At 42.2% G+C, this 16446-nt stretch overlaps 1 protein-coding gene across 1 annotated transcript; it reads left to right on the top strand.

The window, feature by feature from the left end:
• LOC120107146 (Transducin/WD40 repeat-like superfamily protein) lies at nt 1–16196 on the top strand. The gene is made up of 5 exons (XM_039120323.3): nt 1–153; nt 249–375; nt 13464–13645; nt 13746–13941; nt 15063–16196. Coding segments are annotated over exons 1-5 (1530 nt in total). The 5' UTR covers nt 1–151; the 3' UTR covers nt 16086–16196.
• Nucleotides 16197–16446: the final 250 nt, after the last annotated feature.

Genomic DNA, 16446 nt, shown 5'->3' on the forward strand with positions numbered 1-16446 from the left:
CCCGTTCAATTAAGATTCAATGGCTTGCCTTCTTCGGAGTATTTGTTGGGGGAAAAGTACGGCTCCAGCGAAACCTCGTTCCTTGCTCTCTGCTTCCCCCTAAGCTTCTTCCTCCTCCGATCGGTAGATTAAGTCCACTGTAGAAGGAGGGATGTAAGCAATCTCGATCTCAGAGACCAAACAATTTTGGTATCTTTTCGTGGATTTCTCGCTTGATTGCTCTAATAGATTACTTTGGATATATCCAGGAGCTCGGAGGAAATCGGAAGGGCGGCAATCAAGCGCGCCATCAAAGCTCTTCGGAAGCGGCATTTGGTCGAGGAGGGCGCACACGCGCCAGCCATCGCCGCCCTCGCCAGACCTCTAGCCGTCCAGGTACTCTATTTGGGTCTAAAGATTTGATTTTGGGAACACTGGCATCTTAAAAATTAGATATTTATTGCATACAGCTCTCGTGATGTAATTTGTGGCATGCTTCAATTTATGCTTTATATTGTGTCGCTATATTGGTAGCATTTTTTTTTTATTGGCGTTGTATGTGTATGTCTTTGAATTTCTGGATCTTTCTCGATTTTTTTATTCGTATTTCTTCTCTTCTTCTTTTTTCTTTTTTTTTTTCACAACAAAATCCTGGGAAATTTCTTTTTAAAACTTAATGGGGAACTATGAATTATTTGCCTGTCAGATGCTTGTTTCTATCATAATGAGCATTTCTAAGCTAATCACTTATTATTCTGGTATTGATTTATTTCCAAAGAACTGCAGAATATTTTCCTGAGTAGGGTGGCATATGAAGATTCACAAATTCATCATAAGATAGGTAAAGAATAAATGATCTGCGATCTTATTTTGGAATCTAGTTTAATACACTATTGATGGCTTTGCAATCAAGAAATGACACATTTCAACATTTACACCACATATTTGACTCTTTTAAATAAATATTAGATCCTAGAGCATTTTCTGCATGCATGCTTGTCTTGTTATGGTTACCACCATTTCAACAAACAGAATAGTACACCTACCTAGAGTAATTAAAGCTAGTAGATTTATGCAGAAAACAAATAGCAAATGTGATACTCACATGCAGCCTTAGTTATGAAAATTTTGTTATGTTTATCTTGAATAAATATTTTAAAGAAATGGAAAGGAAAACTGTATGTAGAAGTGATAGACTCTTGAATTTTGATATCTCTGATAATGATGACTTGTCTTTATGCCATCTTTATTCATGTCACTGCTCAATTCTAATAAGATGCTCTATGATGGTTATATAGCATAATATTCATGACAAAAGCTCCAGACAAGTTGGTAACCTGAACATATAAGGGATGGTATAACAAACCAGTGGACTAAAAATTCTTTAATCACAATTTAGTTCCTTGTTGTGACCAGTCTTCTTTTGCTTGATGTAGTGGAAGATGCCTAGCTATACATGTTCTGTGCTCTCTACTAATGCTTATAAGCCTCCCTGCTTTAAGTTCCCTTGTTGGTTTCTTATAGTTGTCCAAAATGATAATTGGGTATGTGTCAGTAGGCTGGGTTTGTCTCATAGCCTGATAGTCTCAATCTGATCTTGAGTGGGTTTGGGCTGGTATAGTAACCCAACAGTCAGGCCCAGGCTAAAATCTGCAGCTTCTTCAATATATGAGGCAGGCCTATGTTCGCCTGTTGGTGGCACAGTTGGATGTGAGAATAGACATATAAATATTATATATATGCACTATAAATTGGAGTATTCAAATAAATTCTACTTATGCTCTCTAGTAGATATTTTAGTGCACGCATCTCTTGTATTGCGAGCAATGCTTGCTTTCCTAAAGAAGGAAGTAGAGGATAGTTTTACTTATCAGATGAAGTTCCAAATATGGTATATTTGCCTTCTGCCAGTGTTTCAATTTTTGGCATTGAATTTTGGTGATTACCCTTTGGATACTTAATGTTAGCTTTTGAAGAGTGCTTTTGTGCTGGCATTAGTTGATGTTCAACTGTTTGTTCAATGTCATGTTTTGTGATTAGGCATCTGATCTCTGTTCCTTTCTTTGATGGCCATAATCATGCCAGTGCTAAAAAATTGAAGACAAGACATTCTGATGGCTATGCCATGAATTTCAAGTTCTTATCCTAGGTTTTACATATTACTCTTTGATGATTTTTTGTGCTATACCTTATTTTGTTTCTCAAATCTGATACTTGCGTTACTACTGAAATAATTGTATAGGACCCCTTTCATAGACCCAGTAAATTCATATGTAGGGATGGTTGAGGTGAGTTGCACCCAATCCAATATGTATATTTACTTACCAAGTGACAGGAATCAACAATTCCTTTATCAGCGGCTGCATCAGCATTTTTATGGAAAGCAGCCTATATGTGATATTTATAGCAGAATATAGGAAGGCGTTCTTTTCATGTCTCCCCACATATGACATGATTTGGTTGCTATTTCAAACTAATCAAGGACATTTCCTGATTGGCTTTTATATAGGAAGAAAAAATTTCACCAAAAGAGTTCTATATGCATTTATATTCATGTTGATGCTTCACTGCTAAGAATATATACACTTTGAGCATAATTACATGCTTTTGTTGGGTATCCTCGTGAGCTTGAAGTTTATAGATGTTATTACAGTACATCTGGAGATCATTATATCTTGAAAAATAATTATTTATAAGCTTTGAGTGAAGCAGGACAACAGGGAAAAGAGGGAGAAAGAGAGAAGAAGGAGAGGGGAGGAAGAAGAGAAGAGGAAGAAGAGGAGGAAAGAGGAGGAAGAAGAAGAGAAGGGAGAAGGAAGAAGAAGAGAAGGGAGGCTAATCATTTAATCATTCATTCATTCATTCATTAAACCCTAAACAAGTGCATGGAACCATATATATAGGGTCACAAAATAACAAAAAGACCCCTACAAATAAAACAATCCCAAAAAGGCCCTAAAATGACAATATGCAAATAAATCAAATCAACATAAAATAAACCCAACTAAAATAAATCAATCCAAAATAAACTGGTCGGGCCCACTGAGCTAGCTGGATCCTGTGGCGATTGGCTGACCTGGCACTGGTGTCTGCACCAACTCTCCCCGGATGGAAAGAAGTCGACCTCGAGGAAAGTGGCTCGATGTATCCCCGGTAGTACTCCAACAAGTCTGGGTCAATTGGCAGTAGCTTCTCGCACTGGATCTAAGTAAAACCGGACTTTGGTCATCCTCGCCAACAAACCAGAAAATGCTGGATGCTCCCATCACTGGATAAAATGGTTTGCTCGTCTAAAATGGCATCAATGAGTTCTTTTTGTGCTGGTGGGAGAGGCAAAGAAAGTGGGGATGGTATGAAACTAGGAATAGGGAAATCATCGGACTCAAGAGATAGCTCATCGAAAGGGTCATCAAGGATGGATGGTGGACCCTTGAAAGCAACTAGATCTTCAATATTAATAGTAGAGATGATACCAAAATCAGATGGAAGATCAATAACATAGGCATTCGTGCCAACCCGATGCAATACCCAAAATAGCCCAGCACTACGAGCCTACAGTTTCTTAGCGGTTCCCTGTGGAAGCCGCTCAGGCCGAATACGCACCATAACATAATCCCCAGATTGGAATATCTTATCCCGCCTATGAAAATCAGCTTGTAGTTTATATTGAGCATTATGCACATGAATGCGCTTATTAACGTTCTGATGCAACTGATGCATGTGTTGTGCAAATGCAAGTGCCGACTCTGAAATGCGAATGTGCGGTGACATGGGTAGAAGGTTGACATGCTTTCTAGCTTTATAACCATATACTACCTCAAAGGGACTCATGCTTATGGACCTGTTGATTGAATTATGGGGATGAACTTCTTGGACAAATAGAGCGGGCATCAAAGATTTGTTGAACACTTTCCGCTCAAATTCAACAGGACGCAGGATGTGGAGATCCTTGTCCTTGGATACTTCACTTCTCTTGTTCTTGTTAGGTGGCTTGGGCGGTAAAGGATTGAGCTTAATCTTATTACCCTTGAACATGAAAGAACAAGAATTGGATCGACCAGAGATAGTGACATTAAGGTCGAACAACCACGGTTGTCCTAAAATTAGATGCCCTACATCCATTGGGATTACGTCACACCGTATGGTGTCCTTGTAAGAAAGAATGTGAATGGGCACAAGACATCTCTCTTTGATGTAAATAGAAGTTGTGTCAATCCAAGAGACCTTATAGGGTTGTGGATAAGGAATGGGAATCAAACCTAAGCGGGAGACGGTGTTGGACGATATTGGATTAATGCAACTTTCGCTATCAATGATAACCTTACAGTCCTTATCTACATAGTTGATATAAGTGTGGAAGATCGAAGTTCGTCTCCAGTCATCATGTTCTGTAGGTTAGGCAAAAGCACACCTTACTATATTCTTAGCGGACTGATCAGATTCAATCACAACTGGTGGAGGCGTGGTGCGGATACATCCTAAATTGTCGGGACGTTATAATCATCATCGACGTCTTGGAGGTGTCTAAATTTGGCTCATAGATTTGTTCTTCCAATTCGCTGGTATTACCCTCTTGTTCTTGTGCCTCAATGACAAGAGATGTAGTCCAACATTGTGAGGCAACATGTCCAAAACTCTGGCACTTAAAATATTGAATTCTAGAACTAGACTTGGGTACTTCACCAAGAATGCCCTTGCCCTTAGTGTCCTGACTAGGGGTAGGGGTGGTGGAAACTAGTCTAGAAGGAGCGAAGGTCGGGATCCGGAAGGGAGAGCATTGGCAGGTGGCCCTTGAGGGTCAGAGTGATGAGCAAATGTAGACCTGATTACCTGCTTATAATTCTGGACAAATGTGTAGGCCTGGTCGAGGGTGGATATTTTTCGAAGGACGAGTTTCCTAAGCTCATCATTAAGACCTCGTCTAAACCGATTTAGGACCATCCATTCGTTTTTTTCCACATTACATCGCATCATAAATTCGTCAAACTGAGCGATGTAATCTATAGTAGACCGATTACCCTGTCGCAAATTATTCTATCGGTCGAGGAGGTCATCCTGATAGCTTAAGGGTAGGTATTTTTCTTTAAGTTTCTATTTCATTTCTAGCCAATCAGTTATTGCATATTGATGTCTCCTAGTTAGCAGATGTTCGGTGCTTTGCCAGAAAAGTTTAGCTTGACCGATGAGCTTCATTCTGATGAACCGAACCTTCTTCTCTTCAGATAAATTGTACTATTTAAAGAAGTGGTCCATCTCGTGCATCCAGTTCGAGAACTATCAAAGGTAGGGGCTTCAACCTTAATACCCCTCATGATATCATTGTCGCGGTCTCGGAGCTCTCTAGGTACGACATCATGGCGGTGACCTCGATCAGCATTGAGGATGAGACCCGATCCTCTGGGGCAAGGGTTGGCATGGGGGCGGCCTAGGAAAGGTATATTGTCAAAATTATGCTGCCGAACGGAACCTTATGGATCTAGGGCTTCATCCTCTAGGTCTAGACCGGGGTAAGGGGCGACACTATTGTCTTTGGATCCATTGATCCTTTGTAAGGAGGTTTCAACTGAACCGAGTCGGGACCGCCTTCATTAGGGCTTCGATGCGGGTATCCATAGTAGATTGGGATTCGGAATGCGGAATGAATACGACCACTACGAAGGTGCATAAGATGAATGACTCAATTATGTGCTATCCTATCAAATGAGGACAATATTACCTCTGATGCAGACCAAATGCATGCAATGAATTTTAATTGTCAATATGTATGCTCAATATAAACTCTAGGCTAATTCGTAGTAGGGAAGTATTTCAAACTAGAAACTAGTAAGTGAAGCAAGCCGACAAGTAGCTGTAGTTAAGTAGTACGGGTCCCTATGGATTGTTGGATGTCACAGAGCCTCGTAGGTCTTCCAACGAAGGTTTAGCTCTACAATTAATAATAAAGGGGGCTACTATTAGGGTTTATATGTGTTTCATGGGAGTGTGTGCAGCATGTGTTTTGGAATTTTCGGGAAAGGATAAATTTAAATAAGCAAATTAATTGCCAGGAAAGGATAAACTTGATCCGGCAGTGACGACCCAAGTGCGGCAAACCGGCTCGCTAATCGGCGCAAATCTGGCCTGCTGGGCCGTGGTCCAAAGGGAGGAGGGAGAAAGGCAAGCTGCAGTGGGCTCTGCAGTGGCGTTGCAGGCCTGTGGGCTTGGGCCGGTGAGGAGGAAGTCGGGGCGGGCTGCAGTCGCAGTGCGGGCCTGAAGTCGTGGCCCGTGAAGATGAAATCGAGGCGGAAGTGGGCTGTGGGCCTGATGGAGGAGTCGGGCCCATGAGAAAGAAAGAGGGGGGGAGGAAGGGCAACGAAAGGTGGGGTTTCGACCGAAACCCTTAGGGGGGGTTGGTGTGATCGGAGAAGATGGAGGGACGGGGGGTGCGGCGCTGGGTGAGGTGGAAGTGGCGACAGAGGCGGTGGATGGACGAGGTGCGGCGGAGATTTGGGGAATGGTGCGACAGGCCGGTGCAGAGGGGCGGTGGGCTCAGGGAAGGAGAAGGCGGAGCGACGAGCTTCGGCGGTGCGGAACGGCAGAGCTTTGCGGCAAAAAAGCTCGGACCGACGGTTGCGAGGGTGGCAAGACGAAGGCGGCGCTGCGGTGGAGCGGCGACGGCGGTCGCGTCAAGGACGGGCGGCGCTGCAAACGGCCGCAGTAAAAGAAGGTGAGCGGCGGAAGGGGAGGAGGATGGTGGAGCGCGGGCGGCAAGGTGGCGGGGGCGGCGCGCCCGCTTGGGCGGCGACGGCGGACGAAGGCGGTGGCGAGGGTGCTCGCGGTGAGGAAGATGAACGGGTACCTTTTTTTTCCTTCTCTTTTTTTTCCTTTTTTTTCTTTTTTTTTCTTTTTTTTTGTGGCAAGCATGTGTGGTCATGTGCGCGCTTGCGCGTGTGACTCACGTGCAAGCGAGCACGCATAGTTCACGTGCGGCTCCTCTCTTTCTTTTTTTTTTGTGGAGCGGAGTTGGGCTAGCGGGTTGACAGTTTTTGGATCTTACTAGTTAATGCAGTCCGTCTTCAACCTCCGACGGGTTCGTTGGGACGCACCGAATTTCGCGGCTTTTGCTGTGGGGAAGGGCGCGGCGGTCTTCGATGGCAAACGACGCTCCGGGGCGGAGGGCGGCGATCACGATTGCGGGTCCGTGTTCTGCGGCGGTGGATGGAGGCCGGTCAGACATGGAAACTCAGGGGCGACGGCTTCCGTGGGGATGCGGCGGTCTGCGGTGACGAACCAACGGTGCTGCGAGGTGGGTGAGGCAGCGGCGGCGACTAATGGCGGCGGCGGGCTCAGGTGCGATGATGGGTGGAGAGGGTCAGGGGTTTCTCCCCTTTTGTTCTTTGTGTGAGAACCGAGAGAGAGGGAAGAGAAAAGAGGGATCGAGGCTTTGGCAACAGGGGCAAAGCCGTCGCTCTGATACCAAAGTTGATGCAGGACAATAGGAAAAAGAGGGAGAAAGAGAAGAAGGAGAGGGGAGGAAGAAGAGAAGAGGAGGAAGGAGGAGGAAGAAGAATAGAAGGGAGGAGGAGGAAGAAGAAGAGAAGGGAGGCTAACCATTCAATCAATCATTCATTCATTAAACCCTAAACAAGTGCATGGACCCATATATATAGGGTCACAAAATAACAAAAAGACTCTTACAAATAAAACAATTCTAAAAAGGCCCTAAAATGACAATATGCAAATAAACCCAATCAACATAAAATAAATCCAACTAAAATAAATCAATCCAAAATAAACTGGCTGGGGCCGCTGAGCTAACTGGATCCTGTGGCGACCGGCTGACCTGGCACTGGTGTCTGCACCATTGAGCATCCCACCAAAGTTTGCTGCGTGATCAAAGATTATAAATACTCCAGCTTTCTTGTTTGAGGCATTTGATTGAGTATTCAACTAGGCAAGTCTATAACAATGTTGGGGATTTTAAATGGTTACATTAGAGTGATCAAAAAAATGCCAGCAAGAATTTTCGGGCTTCTGATTTTCTTTTTTTTTTTCTTTTAACAAACCACACATTGTTAATCAGTAGCAAGGGAAAGGGATGATCAGTACTCAGTAGGAGCACTGCAAGATGTACCAGTATAATCTGTTGTTCCCATATCTACATGGTAGTAGTTGCTCTGAACATTAGGATACTGGTGGCATCCTTGTGAGAGATCTATCTCATAGCTGTCTTGATCTCTAAAAAGTTAGTTATAGGAATAGAAAACAAAAGATGTAAAAATGCTTGCTGCAGTCTTCCAAGGAAAGGGAACCTAGTAGTTTCCAAATGGCTAAAAGCTAAAATTGATCCTTAGTAGGTCACTACCTTGATTGAGGAAGCTGCATCCATGACTCAGGAGATCCAGGCCAATCATTTATATGACAATTGGAAATTGTTAGATGTCTACATTATGTAGTTGGAAACGGATGTTTAAATATAAACTCTGAATACAAAGGATCTATCAAAAGATTTATGGCCCACATAGTTGCACAATGATGCAAATAGAGACATTGGTTAGATAATGAGGGAACAATCTGTCTTGTAGTTGTGATGAAGATTGCCTTGTCTATTTTGCTTTCACCTATGGGCAAATTAGATGTCAAAAATTTGTTCTTGAAGTGAATTAAAAGAAGTGATATACATGGAACAACCATAATTTTTTGATAACCTGAACAACCTGAGCTCCTTTTTTTTTTTTTCTAGACCAGGTGATTCATACAACACGTGTACGGATGCACCCAATAAAATCGAAAAACAAAATATCACGGAGCTCTCAAGGAAGCTCCCTATCCCCCGCCCACAGGGTGCTACTGGCATGGTTAGCCACGTAAGTGGCCACCCAATCCGCAGCCCCGTTGACTTCTCTAAACACATGCTTCGTCTGGACAACCCCTCCGTCCCTCATCATCATCCAGATATCGCGAATCAAGGGATGGTTAGCAGCAACGACCCTCGAACCTCCCTGAATCCAGTTGATAACCATAGCCGAGTCACCCTTCAAGATGACTGAACTAGCTAAAACCACATGCTGAGCATGTCGAAGATCCGCTCAGGTAGCTCTCAGCTCCGCACTAGGAATCGTGCAGTCAAATAACTGACAGCCTCTCGCTGCCACGGCCCTGGAGTTTGGATCCCTAATGACGAAACCTACTCCATCTTTTGTGCCTCCATTTAGCACCAACCCATCAAAATTGACCTTAAGGAAGCTTGGAGGTGGGGGCTTCCAGGTGAAAAAGACTGTACGAGAAGCTGCCGAGGCAGAATGGGAACTCCAGATATCTCGAGCTGTCAAAAGTTCTTCTAAGGAGGAAACATGACTAATCTCTGCCGCCTGCGCCCGGGCGCTCTCCACCATGAGCCTTGGCGACATGCTATGCTCGTCGAAGGTTTGAGCATTCCTTGCCAGCCATATCTGGTATGCTATGCAGGTCGCTCGAACCGCCTCCTGGCGTATCAATGGGTTGTCCGACCACCAACGGAAGGTTCGTAAGAACTGGTCCTCCTGAGACCAACCCTCCCACAGCAGCCCCGCCGCAGGCCACACCGCCCTTGTCCATGTGCACTGAAGCAATGCATGGTCCACTGACTCATCGGCTCCGCATGCCCCGCACTTAGGGGGCAGCCTCAATCCCCGTTCGCTAAGTACTGCTCTCGTTGAAAGCCGATCCCAAACGACCTTCCATAAGAACAGTGCCACCCTCGGATGGAGGCTCAGGCGCTAGACGCAGGCACACTTCGGACCTGGCTCTTGCTTCGGCCGGAGCACTCAGAAGAGCTCCCCCACCCTAACGTCGGTCCTAGACGACGTGCTCCACACTCGGGTATCCGAACCCGCATACCTTGGAATCGAAAGGGTCGGAGCACTCGGAGAGCTCCCCCAACCTATCCTCATCCCAAGCAGCCCTGCCAGGGACAAAGATGTCGCAAATCCACAGTCCCTCCACTGCCTCAATGTCAACCATAGTTGGCCAGAGTCTCAAAGGTAGGGCACCCACCCATGGGTCGCCAACCACATCGATACTCCTCCCATCGCCTCTTAACCATCTAGTCTTGTGATCTCTCGCCACATAAATAAGCAACGATGCCCACTATAAATCACCCCTATAGTGCCTGTCCGGCCATATCTGGCAGCCATGGTCTAACTTTAGAACCCCTGCGACTTTAGCATGAATCGAGCTGCGTATCGGGCAATCAGCGCCTCGCGCCTCTCCACAAGAGACAACACACCGAGGCCACCCTTCCTCACTGGTAGGCAGACGCTCTCCTATGCCACTAAGTGCATCCCGTGACCCCCTCCATACGACCCCCACAGGAAGCTCCGAAGTAGCTGCTCGATCCTCATCAGCACTGTTTTCGGAACCTGAGCTCCTTTTCAACCATAAGTAATCAATGAATGAGCTTAATCAATCTGCTTGAATTTGCTTTCATAACATCGATAAGGCTTTAAAAGATATAGGCACATGCAAGATAACCTTGATCATCTTTACCTTTGCAATAAAAATCTGTAAGCATCATAATATTGAACACTTATTACATTATCTTAAGGAGCTTGCTTCATGTAATTGCTGAACCCAAGAATTTCTTTCAAATAAACTTGAAATGGAAGACTTGGAAATCTGTTAGGTGTAGAAGTTGACTGAACACATGACCGAGTTATTCTTCGTCTATGGAAATATGTTAATGATCTACTAGAGGAGACATATTGCAATATTGCAAGCTCCGCAAAGTTATTCGTATAATGTCTAAGCAAAACTTGCCATAATATTGGATGGTCAGATTGTCTGTATATGCTTTGCCACTCACATGGTTTTTTATGCTCTATCCCTTTGTTATTGTCTATTTGGTTAACTGTTGAACACATAGTTGGCCTTGATCATAGGATTTTTTAATGGCAATTCCAAATAATCCTGGATTTTGCAAATCAAGCTTTTATAATTTTCTTATTACAAAAAGGCAAAAATCGTGGGTAAATCAAGTATTATAGCTGAATATAGAGCCTTGGAAAAATATTATGTTTGAGATATCTTGAAGCTGGAATATTATTCTCTTCATCTTGCCCATTATAGGGAGTATCTAGCTGTCATTTTGACAACAAAAATGTTGTAGCCACTCTGATTTAAAAACCTGAATTTATCAATATTGGCTATCATTTTATTTTTGAAGGAGAGTAAACTAAGTGCTTAGGTACTATATCAAGATGGATTTTCAACTAATTGACATATGAAGTAAAAAGACCCTTTAGTGATTGGAAATTGTTATGTTGAGAATAAAGTTATGTTCCTACATAATTGGATGAACCTTGAGAGGAGTGGAGCGGACATGATAAGTTACATATGTTTTTGTGCATATATTTGAATGATATTGTGATAAATGAGGTGTTTGCAATTGTGTTACCAAGTTTTTCTTCTTGCCATTGACTTATCTAAGAAATAAGTGACCAACTCTATCATTGCAGTTGCCACTTCTAATTCCTTTTCTATTCCTTTATCTCAGAACTTTGTTCACTCTTTATTCTCTTCAAAAATTACAATCAATTTGAATAACTCTTCGCTCTCTTCAAAAATTACAAACAATTTGGAGAACTCTTCTCTTCAAAAATGCTGAACTTCAAGAGAAGTTAGGTTTTATTCTTTGTTCCTGTTCGGTCATTTACAACTTTGTACGCTGATAAATTATTTTATTTATGGTATCTTGCTCTTTTAAGCATTTAAAAAATTGGACTAATGGAGTTAATTGAGATTAGGTTGGCTGCTTTAATGGCAGTATAGGACTACTATACGGTTCAAAGCATAGTACGCCATCTTGGTACCGGGCCCTATACCAGTGCCACCATCACTGTGTCAGTATGCCCGGTACGGGGGCTGGTTTAGCATACTGAGCCTGCCGTACCGCATTCCTTCTTGGAATAAGTTGGGACATATTAAAAGACTCATGTAGCACATGCCTTGATTCTTTTTCAATATTTTAAGTTAGGCCTAGTGAAGTAGTGAACGGTCACCTCCTTCCCCTCCCTGCTCTCCAAAACTTTCTTTATTCAACTCTCTTTCTTAATGATACCAAGACTAAAGGACGGTGCCCTAGGTTTAGAGCTTGTATAATGTTCCTTATGATTGTAAGATCAGTAAAAGCCCTTGAAAATTAGAAAATAATAATTAAAGGGAGTCTAGTCTTGGAGAAGGGTTTTGGCTTGTTTATACTAATAATATGATTAGTGTTGCTGTTACCTAGAGAGTTGGTGCAAGTTCACAATTTCTTGGTGGTCTACACTTCTGACATGCTGATGTGGAGACACTTAAGTGTACTACTAGAATTATATAAATATGAGTTGTGATGATAGTTGGCCATATGACAATTATTTAAACCCAGGTTTGCAATACCAGTTTCAGTATTTGTATCATGTAACCAACTTGTCCGATGTCAGTACGATTCGGTTCTTGGTGCGGACACTCGGCATGGAGGGCATGCCGAGTATATCGGTTTGCTGTTGATACAAGATGGTACACCTGGTATGGACCCGTACAATTTGGTACTGCAAACCATAGTTTAAAGTTTAAATCATACTTAAAACTTTGACAAGTAGAAATTGTAGCCAAATCTAGCTGCTTATATTACATGTAAATGTTGTTGCTAACAGAAAAAATAAAAGCATATGTTACATTACACTGTTATTGTATTCAAGAAAACCAGGTAAATGTTCAAAGGGTAATTATGCCCAAATTTTTAATTGGCTAGCATTATTATCAACCCATTCACTACATAGTATTATGCCTTAAGTTGCATTTGTTAGATCTTTTTAAGCAGTTGTAAAACATTTTAAGATATGTACCGGAAAATAAATTCAGAATTTAAGATACTGTCTTAGTTTGATGTACATAGCTTGACAGGACATGAATTAAGTAATAGGCGATGATGCATGTTCATTGTATCAGCTGACCATGGGAAGATCTGGTTTGTTAATAGAGGGACTCAAGACAGTAATCATGTGACTTGCAATTAAATTTATGAATTATGAATCTTTATTCCTCCTGTAACAGGGGATTAGTAAATTCTTTGGAGATTATGTTACCCCATACCACTTATAGGCCATTCAAGGAGGCATGTTAAGGTGATAATGTTTTACTTGTTTGAGACACCTCTCATCTATTTGTTTGTTTAGTTTCTTCTTTTGTCAATTTTGGGCTAGATGGAAGTAACAAGCTGGCAACAAATCCCAGTTTATTATCCCACTTTTTTTGCTCTAACTGTTCTGTTAGCTCCCCTGCTAAGGACATGTTTCTTTAGCAAACTTTTATTTCATAGATCAACAGTACTGAAACCATAAATCAACTTGTTCTGGTACATGTTTCATTTAATCTTTTTTTTTTTAAAAAAAAACTGTGGCTGGTAACTTGACTAACATTATAATTCATCATTCTGCATATTAAATTTTTCTTTTTATTAGTTGATCCTCTTGTTACTTCTGTAGGGCTTAGAGTGGAAGGAAAAAGCTGAAAGCCTTGAACTAGAACTGCAACAATGTTACAAAGCTCAAGCTCGGTTGTCTGAACAACTTGTGGTGGAAGTAGCAGAGTGCAGGAACTCAAAAGCTCTTGTTCAAGAGAAGGAAGAATTAGTATCTAACCTGCAAAATGAAATTGAACCATTAAGGTTTAGTTGTTATTGATAATTCTTATGCATTTATGTAAAACATATCTGATTTTTGAGAATAGCACGAGTGAGTTTGACCTAATGTAGCCAAATATTACAGGGATGAAAACTCACAGCTTAAGAAGGATTTAGAAGAAAAGACAAAAGCTTTGGATCTATTAATAAGCGAGAACAAGTCAGTTAAAGCACAACTTGAAGAGGTGATGCTGAAATTAAAAGATGCAGAGGCTGAAAACAAGAAATTGATTGATCGTTGGATGTTGGAGAAGATGAAGGATGCAGAAAAGCTTAATGAGGTATATTGTTTTCTTCTAACTGTGATTCACATTGCATGTCATTTCTTTTTTGATCAATGTTCTGGTAACTAGTAACTGGTTTTAGACTATATTCTGGTTATCTTGCATGTTGCCATTATAAATGAGCAATATTTATGGGCCCGAGACTACTAGATTTATATTAATAAAAGATCACCTATTTGGGTATAAGAAGAATATGATGTACCAGTAATTAGAGTTGAAGAAATTGCGTGGAACTCTAGGCTAATATGAAGCGTACGGATACAAGTTATGCCTTGGAATGAAAGATAATTCCGATTCAGATGTCCACGAATAGGGAAACTATAAGTAATGCAACTATGAATCTCATGGAGAGTTTGATCCTAGCTTAGGATGAACGCTGGCAGCATGCTTAACACATACAAGTCGGATGGAAAATGGTGTTTCCAGTGGCGGACGGTTTAGTAATGCGTAAGAACCTGCCCTTGGGAGGGGAACGACTGGTGGAAACGGTTGCTAATACCCTCCGTAGGCTGACGAGCAAAAAGAGGAATCTGCCCGAGGAGAGGCTTGTGTCTGATTAGCTAGTTGCTTTGTCCTGCACTTTTTATGGGTAATTTAGCTTCAATATTCAAGAGGAAAAGCAAGAGCTAGAAACGAGGATGATTCAGGAGCAGGTATAGTGAATGTGGTGCAATAAACAATGGTATAGACTAGTATGTTGTCTGCAACCTATTGCAAGCTTTAGTAAGAACTTCCCAAGACATTATCATACAAGTAATTTCCTGTGTGATGGTCGGGAATTCCTGAATGCACTAACATGGCCACTGTAAGAAGGTTTAGAAAACACTTGGAAGTTAATGAGTCATGATTTGTACCTCCACTGAAAGAAACAGAGGATATATTTTATTATTGTAATGCCTCGTATGCTAAATTTTTCCTAGTACTAGTTAATTACGACAATTTGCATGTCTAATCTTTCTTTTTCATCTCTTCTGCTGTGTTTGCTCAACTTTCACCATACATGTGTATCAGTCAGTTGTTTTCTAGAATCCACTAGCCCTGTTAATAGTGGAACAATATTTTTCCCATAAAAAGGAAAGCCTCTTAGTTTCTTACCTGATTTTCTTTCATGTTGACAGGCTAATGCCCTGTATGAGGACATGATGCAGCGTTTTAAGGTGGCTAGCATAGAGCAACTTGCAAGACAACAAGTTGATGGAGTAATTCGCCAAAGTGAAGCAGGATATGTGGAATTTGTAGAATCAGCTATTCCTTCTGTATGCAAGCATACTATCCATGCTCATGGGGGTGGATGTGGGTCCATATTGTTTGAGAACAACTCAGATAAGCTGATCAGCGGCGGGCAGGACCGAACAGTCAAAATATGGGACACACAAACTGGCAACCTGAGTTCCACTCTTCATGGTTGCCTTGGGTCTGTACTTGATCTTGCTGTGACTCATGACAACAGGTCCGTAATCGCTGCCAGTAGCTCCAATAACATGTATGTATGGGAAGTAAGTTTGGGTCGTATACGCCATACCCTTACAGGTCACACTGATAAAGTATGCACTGTGGATGCGAGTAAAGTCTCCAGCCGCAATGTTGTGAGCGCTGCTTATGATCATACCATTAAAATCTGGGACCTCCAGAAAGGATATTGCATCAACACCATCATCTCAATGAGCAACTGCAATGCCCTTTCCTACAACATGGATGGACTGACCATTTGCTCGGGTCACGTAGATGGTAATCTTCGACTGTGGGATAGCCGGACAGGGAAGCTAATTAGTGAGGTAGCTGCTCATTCACAGGCAGTCACATCGATCTGTGTTTCTCGAAGTGGTAATCTGGTGCTAACAAGTGGAAGGGATAACTTGCACAATCTGTTCGACGTTAGAACATTGGAAGTGTGCGGGACATTCAGAGCCAACGGGAACAGGGTGGCATCCAACTGGAGCCGATCATGCATTAGTGCCGATGAGAACTGTGTTGTAGCTGGGTCAGCAGATGGGTCCATCTATGTGTGGTCAAGATTAAAGGCTGATATGCCAAGCATTCTGGAGGGGCACTCTTCACCTGTTCTTTCATGCTCATGGAGTGGGTTGGGGAAAACTCTAGCCTCTGCTGATAGGAATGGAAACGTGTGTATATGGGCATGATGTATCATATGTGTAAAAATGTGGTAGTAGTGCATAAAAATGGAAATGTCAATTGTCACGTACTCCTGTTTATTTTATTACATAATGGAATGCTTAGGGTGATTCTTTCAAGATTTTTCTTGTTTTTTGCTATTCTTCTTTCCCTATTAAATAGCAAGCATTGCAGCAAACAAAGTCGGCTGTTGCGAGAACTCCTGGGGTAAGAAGAGCGCCAGGATCACATTTTGCAGTGTAGTTTATATATGGTATAGTGCAGCATTTAGGTTTTTGTAATAGATGAGATCTAAAACAGTCATCTTGTTGCTAAATTATGATATATGTGCTAAAGTAATTAGTTCTATATCTTAGAATTTTGATTCCC

This window comes from Phoenix dactylifera, chromosome 4, assembly GCF_051530095.1.
Source record: "Phoenix dactylifera cultivar Ajwa chromosome 4, Ajwa_hap1_PhDact_Kaust_v1.1, whole genome shotgun sequence".
Classification (NCBI taxonomy): Eukaryota; Viridiplantae; Streptophyta; class Magnoliopsida; order Arecales; family Arecaceae; genus Phoenix; species Phoenix dactylifera.

Coding starts and splice junctions, on each gene's coding strand:
- LOC120107146 (XM_039120323.3), top strand. Junction 376..13,463: donor CCAGACCTCTAGCCGTCCAG/GTACTCTATTTG, acceptor TTACTTCTGTAG/GGCTTAGAGTGGAAGGAAAA. Junction 13,942..15,062: donor ATGCAGAAAAGCTTAATGAG/GTATATTGTTTT, acceptor TCATGTTGACAG/GCTAATGCCCTGTATGAGGA.